This window comes from Anopheles stephensi, chromosome 3, assembly GCF_013141755.1.
Source record: "Anopheles stephensi strain Indian chromosome 3, UCI_ANSTEP_V1.0, whole genome shotgun sequence".
Lineage (NCBI taxonomy): Eukaryota > Metazoa > Arthropoda > Insecta > Diptera > Culicidae > Anopheles > Anopheles stephensi.
Window position 1 is genome coordinate 34169071 of NC_050203.1, and position 12402 is coordinate 34181472.

At 45.6% G+C, this 12402-nt stretch overlaps 2 protein-coding genes across 2 annotated transcripts; both read left to right on the forward strand.

Annotated features, from left to right (window-relative positions):
- Positions 1-1668: 1668 nt before the first annotated feature.
- On the forward strand, positions 1669-5428 carry LOC118509742 (mucin-2-like). The gene is made up of 2 exons (XM_036050873.1): positions 1669-1886; positions 4350-5428. Exons 1-2 carry the CDS (start codon positions 1884-1886, stop codon positions 5211-5213), a joined length of 867 nt encoding a protein of 288 aa, XP_035906766.1. The 5' UTR covers positions 1669-1883; the 3' UTR covers positions 5214-5428.
- A 4634-nt stretch (positions 5429-10062) lies between these two features.
- LOC118509740 (mucin-2-like) lies at positions 10063-11263 on the forward strand. Its single transcript, XM_036050870.1, has one exon. It carries the CDS (start codon positions 10316-10318, stop codon positions 11201-11203), a length of 888 nt encoding a protein of 295 aa, XP_035906763.1. The 5' UTR covers positions 10063-10315; the 3' UTR covers positions 11204-11263.
- The last annotated feature ends 1139 nt before the right edge of the window (positions 11264-12402 follow it).

Here is a 12402-nt window from a genome sequence, read left to right on the forward strand (position 1 = left end):
ACAAAAAAAAATCCGGCCAAAAAGTCCCCAATATTTTGCAGCATCTTATTACAGCATGGACACATGAATATGAATAAACCTCGTTTGTAGAGTTCCCAATTTAATAGCCTCAACCAAACCAACCCAACCTCTTTTTTAGGCCAGCCATTACAACAACCAACACTTTTCTCACCCCGGCTTTGGGGCCGGTTCGTTTGTAAAATTAGTGTTTTTAATAACCACCAAACGGACTAACACTGCAACTCCACCCATCGTGCCAGAATAAAATGTTAGCGAAGATTGTGGCTTTCCTGGTGTAGTGCAATAATCACTTTACCCTGCTCGGAAAACGAATACAGAACTACAGAGCCGTAAATGTCGAGTGGAGGTGTGTTGGAGCTGATGTCGCTTGGGAGGATCGCTTTAGGGCGAATCGGTCAAATTTGCCATTTTGTTCTAAATGAAATAAAACAAAACATCACGCGATGATTAATGTACCGCATCCGTTCTGGGCGTTTGATTTTCGAACGACGATGCGCAAGACATCACCAGCGTCATAAGGAAGCGAGAGAGCGGCAGGGCGTTGAAATCGTTTCCATCACCGGCCAAGGTCAGTGGGCCATGGCATAGGAATTGTTTGATAACGCATCTGTCCTGGAGGAAAATTTACATCCAACGCTGATTATCCCACGCGCTCTATCTCGGTTGCTGCTCGTTGGCGTTTCCTAACGTCACACTTTAAGCTGATGAGTGATTTTTGTGAAAGGGAATGAATGTTGGTGAGGCTTGCAGATGCGTCGGCTTATCGGTGGATTTAAATCAACGTGAGCGTTGCAGCGTTCGAGAGAGCCATTTGCCCAATAGTTTTGAGGGATTTAAACTCGCTGGACTATATTTTGACCTTATCGTACCTTCCAACGACGAGAACCATCCAAAGCTTTCGGTTGGCTTACCGGCTCCAACAGTCGGCCACCGACACTCAAACACCGTCCCCAACTTTGCTCGCAATTATGACCAATAAATCACCCGGTACTTGAACGTGTAAAGTACATCCATCTGGGGGACTGGGCGTGAAAAAACAACTATTTGAAGTTGGATTTGAAGTGGATGAAGCTCAAAACATGGATGATTTTTATAAACCAACTTCATAATCTATTTCGCTTCGAGCTTCTACCATTCCTAACCGCAGCTAGCTTTTAGCTAAACCACCAAAAATCACTTGCCGAAGACCCTAAGTACAGAGACTTGAACGAGAGACCACAGAAGAGAGAAAAAAAGCACAATGGGTAATAAAATCGAAATATTAAAAGTCTTGTCCGGCGGTGGAAATGGCTTGCTGCACCCACCGAGGCAGTGCTGCTCGCGTCTCTTCCCTCGTACGGACAGAAGATTTTACGCCCGACTGCAACGATGGTCAAGTCCGGGCTCCCCTTCACCCGGACTGCACCACTAAGACACGAGAGCGGCGAGGTACGGGGCAAATGAAAAATGTAAACAGAGAAAGACGGAATGAACGGATTCGCACATATTTTCTTAGCATTGCACACTGGTATGGTACCAACTCTGTCAAACCAACGGACTCGAGTGGGTATTGGCCACTGGCCGGCTGGAGGTTGGCTGGTGGTCTCGCCCGAGATGATTAAAACCAACCGTGCCCTAGGGTGGCCAGCTCAGTTTGGCAGACAGCCGGGCAACGTACAGTCGATTCGGCTTGGCTCTTGGTTTCGCGGGTTTCAAGACGTGTCGCTGACATCGCATCGCAACAACTGTTGGAGTGGTCCAGATCTTTCTTGGATCCATCTTCTAAAGTGTAGTGATAGTGAAAGGAACAGTAAAGTGTCCAGGAGATTGGTTTTCGCAACCAGAAAACTACAGATTGTGATTTTGATCCAATTATTCCAAAAATGGTAAATGAAGTTGTGATGATAGCTAGTGGAACTGTGGTATTAGTAGCCAAGGGTGCTAATTTCCCTATTATTTAAGAAGTGAACGGTCGGATAATTAAACAAAGTTAAAATAGACAGTTGAAATAGAAAGTGATTCAAGAACAATCAAGCGGACATTCAAAACGATTCGATCTCGACGGTTGGGATAAGTTCTAGAAGAGACGTTTTGTGGGAAATTTATGTTCACTACGCCAGTGATGTCAAACTCGGATCAGATTATGTGTCCGTGTTGGATGTTGTTATCAGTGATTTAGTCTGTTTTGATTTTGCTTGACAAAACGTAAGGTTTTAACCCTACAGCACTTGGTAATGAATGCTGACCAGACTGTCTCCTCGTCCCCAGGACTGAATATCCATAAGCTACTAGTAATGGAAGGGTTCTTGAAGTTGTAGAGCCAAAGAAGCAGATAAAAAGAGACACTGGGTCTGATGTGGCGAATAGTTTACCAGCTTGAAGCGTATAAGATTATCTATTTTGAGCTGTGGAGTGTTTGAAATGAGTAACAAATCGCCCAAGGCCAAAATAATTTGTTTAAATGTAATATGAAGGAATTTACATTAACAAATTTAAACCCTCATTTGGAAAAAGCGTTATGAAAGGTTTAAAGTAACATTTGCTAGTAAAAAAACCAGTGAGAAAAAATATCAATTTCCATTTGATTTGGTTGAAAAGGGCACAAGAATATGGCTAGCTTAATTTTGAGTAGGTTATTAATTTACATCCCATCAAACTTGTCCCTCTCATAATACAATATTTCAAGTATTATTGTCAATGTTAACCTGCTACATTGTATTTTTTAACAGTACAAATTACAAAATACCGACTAGCAGAGGGGATAGTGGTCTATTACGCTTATTGGGACGATTAGTAAAAATGAAAGGAAGTCGAATTTGCTGGGGCTCAGTGGTGCATTTACCATCTCCAAGGCCCTTAGCAAAGCGCAATGCAAGTTTGAGGTTCCTATCACAACAAATTTGCTTATCGGGAGGTAGGTTCTTCCCGATTTCCTGGCCCCTCGTGAGCTCGAGGCCTCTTTGCTCACTCAGCCAGTGTACCATGCTTGGGACTCTGGAAAAGACGTAGTTCGAAAATGGAAATCGAAGCATTTGTATAGAGGAAACAATTCTGATCATGCGAACTGTTGCTCTGTACTGTAGTGATCTTAGCTAGTATAAGGTTCTATCATAACAGTGCTTGTTACTGACAGTGTCTTAAAGTAAAGTATGTAAGTTGTGAATCTGTCAAATCATATAAAATCCACAATTTATCAGGCTAATTTGGTAGTGGTACCATGGTTTCGGCCAAGGCATTCGATTTTATACGTCAAATATTGTTCAATCGATTCTAATCTAGGTCTTTAGAAGATCCTTCGCAAGGATACCTCACTATCCATCTCCGTCAGATTACAATGCCATTCAGGTTACAAGAGCCAGCAAGATCAAGAGCCGTGGCAAGATTTGAAAGATCATTAGAACACGTAAAGGAAGTGATGGATAGCAGTAAACAGTACAATGCCTTGTACTTTCCACCACAACAAATACTTGCATTGAACTAAAGCTCTCTAAGCTCCATAGTTTTTCAGTCCTAGTAAGAGCTATGCCACATTTCAGAGACCAAATCGCAATAAAAGTAAAAACAAGAGCAGATTTCGGCAAGCGTTTGACATCCCTGGCCCGGTACACTCGCGTAAAGCCAGTGCTGAAAGATTGACGGATCGTTCCGTACCGAAACTGACGACACTAACGGGCGCCGTGATGGATGATGATGGTCAGCGTGTGTTTGCTAACCTTAACCGGTGGAAAGACTGATGAGTGGTGCGAGTGCGTGCGAGTGGTGTGTGTGTTTGGGAAAGAAATGTGGCAAGTGTTTTACGAAACACGAGGCCCTTCTTCCGCGATCGGGGACCTGTGTATTCTTACACAGCTGCAGCTGTAGCGCGTTACGTTCCGGTTGGTTTTGTTTTTGAAGATGGAGCAGCAACAGCAATACCATTTCATCAAACATCCGCGATCGGTGGACTTTTCGAAAGCCGCTCCTCCGGGGAGATTGGAAAAAAAGCCCAGAAGAAAATATTCTTTCACACTTGTACGTAAAATTCTTGGGCAGAGTTTGGTCTGTGGTGTAACGATTTTGAATTGCAAATCACGCCAACTCCCTAAAACAGGTTGTTACGCTTTTGGGCGATTCCACGCTCTAAGGGTAGATTTTTGATAAACGGTTGCGGTTGGCTCTTCAGGGATAGCTTAGGGTATCTCGCACGCCCATTGGAATCGTTTTATTTCCGCATTAGCATAGGACGGTGATACTGTTCCCGTATCGGCTGGAATTCATTATCGCAGCACGGTTTGGTTGATGATGGGACAGTTTAAATGTCACGCTGTTAACATAGAATTCTCCTATAGAATCGTCTTATCTCCTTACAGACAACTACGATGCTGCTCGTCCTGATCGCCATAGCCACAGCAGTCTCGGCCGAAGGACTACAGGGACATTCGAACGGTTACAATTATCCCACTCCAACTCCACCATCGTCGTTCAATGGCTATGATTACCCAAAGCCATCGAAACCATTCCACGGAGGATACAACTACAAAACCCCTGACTGTCCGCTAGTGCTTCCTAGCACCACTACTGTCACCGAATATAAGACCAAAACACTTCCACCATCTACAACCACTTCTGTGTTGACGTCCTACATTACACTGCCGCCCGTTGTAAGGACGGAATTTTCCACCATTTTCAGTACGCGTACCACGACAGAGGTTAGCGTGTCCACGACGGTCCAGCTTGTACCGACGACCGTCACCTCCCTAATCAAGACAACGTACTGTCAGCCCAACACATACCTCCCTCCACCGACGCCACCACCACCGAACCCACCACCAAACACGTACCTGCCCGTGGAGCCACCGTCCAAGGAATATCTGCCCCAGCACCAAGGAGCAGCAGCAGCACCCAACACAAACGTAGCCGGCATCTCGACCGTAGTGCGACAGTCGGATACGTCCGGCAATTCCGGTGGATTTATTTCCACCTTCGTTCAGCAACAGTCGGGACCGATCAAACGGGCTACGGTCGGTGATCCAGCCCGTCTCGAACCAACGCTGTCCAGTGAGCGTAGTGAAGCAAATGAAATTATCCCCAGCGAAGAATCATCCGGCCAACCGGCCATCAACATCATCTACATCGACCGTAATGGTGTGTCGGAGGGAAAACCACCGGCCGGTCTGATGAACTGGTTGCTCTGCAAGTTTAATCTTTCCAGTGGATCGTGTTCGGACAACTGACCGGAAGGAAGTCGTCAGCCGAAGCTCACGGTGCACGGGCTTCCCACAGGAGATAGCTCACGGTGGGAAAGATGTTGTGATACTGAAATTCAAATCGAAGAAAACAGGTGTAAGGTGTAATGCTGCTTAGAAATTATTGTTTTCATCAAATGTTTTGGGTTTTGTTTCTATGTTTTTCGTGAGAGGGATAATGTTGGTGAACAGTCTAAACAATATGTAAACCCCTCGGTAAAATATACTTAATACTATTTATATCAAACCAAAGGTGTTTCTGTATGCGTTGAAAAAATGGCAAAGAAAACTTAAGGTATAATTTTTCATTTCATATGAATTTTCGGAGTACTGAATAAAATATAACGAAAATCGATTAGAGTTAATCTTGGAGAAATTCAAACACATCAGGTAAGCAGGTAAGATCTTTTTAGTAATACGCTTGAACCTTACCTGCCAAGTGTTGAACACGTCTAATAGACATGGGTAAGTTTAAAGGACTTTTAAAGGACTCTCGTTTTAGGGCTGCATTCCGTTGATGGCTCCGATCCGATCTCCGCTAGATCTGACTTCACCTCATCCAGCAACCAAGCTCCGAGATACACCTCTACGCTTCGTTCCGAGCGGGCCGTTGATGAAAACCTTCCGGCATTCTCATCACGTGCCCCAACTATGTTATCCTTCCGACTTTGGCCATCGTCTCCGCTTAACAGCTCATTATTCATTCTCCTTCTCCATGCCCATTGCAGTCTTCAGGATTGTAGGACTTTGAGAATCCTTATTGTAGAAACAGTTCTCCTAGACGATGAGCCTCCGGATGTCACTGCTTACGTTGTTATCGGAAATTACTATCGTTCTAAGGTTGCTGAACTCTTCTACCATCTGAAGATTGTCGCCGTCAACTGATGTTTTGCTTCCGAGGCTGAATCCATCACAGTCAGAGCCTCCGTCAAGCAGAAACTATGTCTTAGTCGCATTGATCCTCGATTCAATTCTTCGGGCCTTGCATTGGAGTCAAGTATACGCCACGCACAATGCCCCAAATCTTCTGACGACTTCCGAGTAAAAACTGTGTCCTAGATGACTTCCATCGATCGGTCTGATCTCAGTGGCCGGTTTGAAGTCAACGCACAGACATTGCATTGGGAGCTGTTACTCCTGACATTTCTGGGGGATTTCCAGTAGCGCGAAGATTTGGTAGGTAGTAAATGTTTTGGCTTCCGACGGAATCTGTAATATACTGGACTGTGATGGCTTGGAAATTGACACAACCCAACCAGTCTTTTCTGCACCAGGGTGGTTGAGAACCAGTTTCCGGTCGTTTTTCTTTGGTCCTATATTCATACATGTTCTTATGCTTCCTTCGCCTGTTATTATTCAATTATTGAATCAGTCGACTCCAGTTGACTTTGTGGTATTTAGTTTGCTCAATATGGCATTCGATATCAAATAATGGACTTGGGAACTCTGCAGTGCAGACGAGTCAAAGTGTAGGCTCTATTAGTGCTACCGAATCCGATGCTACTGACCAATGCTTCTGATCTTCTTCCTCTTCTACTTCTTCTTCTTCTTCTTCTTCCCTGGCACTACAATCACGAGCGGTCCCGGTCTGCCATTGCTGGCTTTCTGTGACTTGATTTTACCCGTCAGCCCTGAGTATGTGGAGGTGGTCTGGATGGAATTTGGACTCCGGTCCTGCCGTGTGAAGACCGGCGCCACTATCGCCTCAACCACCAGATCGCCCCCGATGCTACTGATCTTCTGTCCTAAATCCCATTCTCCCCGAGACCAACTCGTGGTAAGAATGTTGTCTTTGTCGTCTAGTTTCCAACCTCGAACAGGCACCTCGAACATTCCTACTAAATTCAAATACATAGCCTGTCTCCTTAATCTACGGTTTGATCTTGGTGATCTTACGAGTGGTAAGTTAAGTATCGTTCACATATTTGTAGGTTAGTATCTACGTGGCGTTCTAGGTTTAGTGTTCAATCGGAACTGTGGAAAAATATTGAATACGGAATAATAAATTATGGAAAGCTAATGTTACAACCTCTAAAAACCTTCGTCGGAGTTTAAACAAAACAGAGCATTAATTCATCGTGTATCAGCTTTGAGGCGAATGGCGACCCAAGGCCTCTATAAATAAAGAAAAAAGTCGTGTATCAGACCTAAAACTCTATGCAATTGTTTTTCAATAAAAGCAGAACCTCCGATAAACTATTTTTAAGAATAATATTGCTAATTATTTACTGCCCGGATAATTATTAATTTACTTCCCATTTTATATTGTACATTGTTGTATGTTCTACGATATGCATGTATGTTGTGTGTTAGAAGGTAAGGTAGTTAAGATACATCGCGGCCCAGTTTTCCAGACCTCCTTCAGAACCAGAGAGACCTTCACGGAATGCCAGAAAAGGCATGCAAAGGAACCTTTGAAGGTTGTACTGCCTAGTGTCCAAGAGTATGGAAAAATCATTCTCTCCGATTTCTGCAACAAATTCCATAGAAAATTATGGAAAACGTTAGAACTTGTTGAAACAAGTGAGAACTTTTAGCAACCGACCAAGAAGATTTTAAACCAGTATAAGCTAATCAGTGCGAGTTTTAATTTCCATAATTCCTAAAAGAATGATTTTAAATTATGTTTATTTACCAGCTACCGACCGGTTGGCCGAGACTAGTCAGCATGGGAACATAATTTTGTCCGTACAACAATGCGTCTTGTCACGCAGCGAAGACGACAAAGGAATTATTAATTTTTTTCACAGCTTCTTTGCGCTACGATTTCTGAAAAGACGTGACGGAAATATTGATCATAACAAGCTAATCCAAGTTGATACTATTTTCCTTGATTTTTTAGAGGAGTTAATCAAATCAGGTTCAAATTTTGAAAGAGGAAGCAGAATCATCACTCAATATACATCTGCAACTATCTGCATACAAACTTCCTCTAGCGTAAGCCCTCCAACCCAAACACTTCACGTTTCATCTAAATTCAGACCAAAGAACAAAAATAAAACCCCACCAGTGCCACAACGTGAATCATGGAGAGGCGGCGGTAATCTCTAATAACTTACGATGTGAAGCAGGAAGCTTTAAAAGAAACACTTTGTGTGTAAGTGACGAATCACACGATGAGTTCTTTTGCACTTTACCCTTCCAACACAGAATTGCATTCAATGTTGCATTAGGAGCTACCACTTAAAGGTCTCCTTTTTTCCCCGAATCTCGGTAGGATTCTCCATCCCCCAAAACACGTCCAACAATTCGATACCACATTTAATGATCGCTAGCAGGAAGAGGAGCCCATAATATCCCAGTCCCGCTGGCAATTAGGAGTGGATTTAGGCTCTGTTTTTTTTTCTTACGTTCTTTTCGTGGTTTATGTGAATTGTACCGGCGCGAAATGCCAGCTGGTCATGAAACTGGTCCGAGCGGCCAACAATATCACACCAACCCCGTAAAAACACGATGAAAGCAAAAAAAACTTCGTTAAGAACAACAGAAAGCAAGAATCAAACCCCCACGAAGACATCACCCGCCTGGCGAAACGTCAATGACCGTCGATCGGGCGAAATCAGAATGGGTTCTCGTCCACCTCCAAGAACCAACAAAAAAAAAAGCCACGATAACATCTTGCGCACACCAACGCCCAACGGAAGAATTTGAATTTGTTTCGCTTCCCGATTTCAAACGCATCCAGCTGGCCGTGGGGACGCTCACACACTCCACTCCAACGCTTGTCTGAGTGGACTGGCAAAAATGAAATCCAGCTTTTGGGAGTCCGCTGCGTGTCTTAGATGCTCCACTGATACGAACGGCGAACAAGAAGTGTCATTTTCGTTGGCCCTCTCTCCCTGTTGTTCCCCCCTGTCTGGAAGGGAATCCCAAAAACCGGATCCTACAACACAAGCCGGCATGAGCCAAATCCAAAAAAAGAAGTTCAACAAAACACGAAGCAATCGATTGTAAATTTAGATAACTTGCTGGCGAGATGATATCTTTCCCGGGCCCATCCCTAGACCATCCTCCAGGAAAATCGGCAGATTATTTTTGATATACTGTCGACGGTTTTTAGACCCACCAAGAAGAAGAAGGATTTAGAACGTTCTTAGTCGGACGGAGAATTCTGAGCGAGCAACTCAACGCAACTGCACTCGTAAAGCCACCCAGGCACCCGGGGCCAGAGTATTACGTGTGTAAGTTGACACCGCTCCGCAAAAACCCGCGCTATCATGCGATCTCGAACACAGCCTCGATCCTCTTCCCTGCGGCTAAAAGCTGCTTCTAACATTGTTTCCATGGTGTTTCGCTTAAATCTGTCACGGGTTGCTTCGTTTGGAGGGTTTGGCGCTCACACGTGTTCCACTTCATCGCCGTCAGATTCACTTTCTTGATCAAGTTTTCATCGATATTGCATGCAGTTTGTACGGGGACAAGTGGATGAAGTTACGAGGCTAGGGTTTTTTGATCGACAGAAAAAGATCATGATCATCATGATCTCGCCCTCCTATGCCCTCCCTAACCCTCAAGCCTCAAAGTGTGGGAAGACTAATCTGTTGGAGACGCAATCTCCCCCGTTCTCTTCTCCAGAACGGACTGGGCGACGCTCATTAGGACGCGAGCGCTAATAATCCATAACGTCAAGGCTTCTCAGCCTTCTAGCCCCACGTCCGTTGAACTAGTGTACAAACCCTAGATATCCACTAGGGCGTTACGATCGCCGAACAGCAGTACAGCATCCGAATGCGCAACGAGGCTCATCCCCAACGCTCGGGTGAGGTTCGGTTTTACATAACGAATCGGAATCGGCGAAACCGCAAAAGGAAAGGATGTTCTCCGATGCGGCCGGTCTGTCCGATGGTAGGACAGGTTCTGTGCTCATCCGGCGGTTCAGTATAAAACTGAACGTTCTGATGCGCACCAGTGACAGTACGGTGCGAGAAGTGACAAAGCTGAGATCCAGAAGTTGATCTCTGTGCCGGTCGATGCGAGTGGGATTCAAATTCGTGGAAAAAGAACTTTACCCCCCCCCGTACGCCACGGGTACGGAAGTGGACTAGTGGAAGTGAACTGAGTGTGATTTGTGATTTGAGTGAGCTTGTGCAATGATGATGCGATCGCTAGTGTTTGCAGTGAGTTTGGCGCTTCTTCACGCGCACGTGGAGGCGAATCCACGCTTCAATGGATACACGTACGATACGCCAGAATTCACTGGGTATCACTATACGACGCCGTCCTGTGGTTTGCCGCCACCATGCACAGACACCACCACGGTCGTCCAGCCAACCTACATTACCAAGACGTCCGTGTCCACCGATGTCCGGACCCAGATCATCCCAACCACCGTCACTAGCCGCACGACGCTCTACACGACGAACGTGCTGACGGAAACGAAAACGTTACCACCCGTTACCGCCACCAAAACCTCCATCCGTACCAGCACCGTTACCTCCCGCACAACGGACACAACTTTCCTCACCGAAACGGAAACGGAAACGAAAACCAAAACGGACTACCTAACCAAAACTTCGATCTCGACGAGAGTCATCCCGACGACCATTGTCCTGACCACGACGGAGCCGCCGGTCACCGAGACGCAAACCAAAACGGAACGAATCACGTCCACCCGTACCAGCACAGCGATACGCACCAGCGTCTCCACCACAACCGAGCTACTGCCAACGCCAGTCTACACCACCCTCACGGACACGACCACCGTCACCAGGGTTACGGCCACACCGCAGCCAACTACGATCGTACGAACGCAAACCGTACCGATCACGACAACGGTCACGCTATCCTGCACCCCGACGCTATCCTACCTGCCACCGGTACCGGCGACCTGTCCACCGACCAGGGAGTATCTGCCACCCGCGAATGACTATCTGCCACCGCCACCGCCAGCAGAACCACCAGTAAGCTATCGTGCCGCCCAGCAGAAGAAGGACGTTTCGTATCTGCTATCGCGCAAGAACCTATACCAGCTGCTGTAGAGAGTTTGGTGAAATTCGCTTTACAACACAATAAAACACTACCATTACCGACAGTGAGCACGACACGAGTTTTTGTATTAGGTTACCCCGATGACACACCACTACTCACGCACCTTCTATTTTGACAGTGAAGACGTAACGCAACTCGAGCAATGCGTAACTTGATCGAGTCGTCCAACGGCGACTGCAACCTTATCACCATAGTAACCTTTAACCAGCATCAAGGACACCCGGTGAAACATGAACTTAGGCCAAGGTTGATGTGGTATGGGGGGAAAAAAAAGCTGTCCACCCGGAGCCTACCCAACGCCACCCGGAGCAGTGGAAAATCCGTATGTCTGCACGATAAGGACTGCTGCTTTAAAGCGTTGCATCACCAGACGTGATGTGTTTATGGTCGTGTTTTGCATCTGTGGTCCTGCTGCTCCAGGTGGCCCTAGTCTTTGGCTGTGAGAGAACGTGCGCACACACACTGCCTAATCGAATGATTTGATAACAGAGGACGCTACTATTATTGGTGCACCTCTTCAGCGGATAGAATTAGCATTAATGGGTGTTTGTCTCGCTTGCATTTCGCAACACGCACTGTAAGCTGCATTCCATAGCGTGGGCCATCCAGTTTGATACGAACCACGGTAGCAAGGTGACAGCAGTCGGACGAGCGTCCCCGAACTAGAGCCGTGTGGAACAATCTTCTTGTTATGCAAAATCTATCTCATCAGCTCCTTATTACACATTAGAGCACGGCCTAATCCTTCAGCCGTTTTATGGATCATCGGTTGCCGGTAACAAGAATGAAAATGAGCCCCAAAATACATCACCAATTAGTGATCTTTTTGTAGCAGCCGACTGGATCTGATCGAATTTTCGCTTCATAATTGAAATACCAATAAAGACAGTTTTGAGCCTGCGAGTTCACTGATACGCGGCGCCACGCTTCTGAAGATCAAGATCAAGGCTACAAAAATAGACGCACCAGACCAGATTGGACCGGTGGTTGTAAAAATTGGATTGGATTTGGTCTGATTTGAATTTGAATCAATAATCATACCTAGCGAACATAGGGGTGGATTTGTATTTTTTATGCTTGGGATTTGTGATTGGTAGCATTGATAATGATGGGAGCGAGCACGAGAGTAAAAGAAGATTGGCGAAAAACATTTTCTTCTCGCCATTGTTTTGCTTATGTTTCCTGAGGT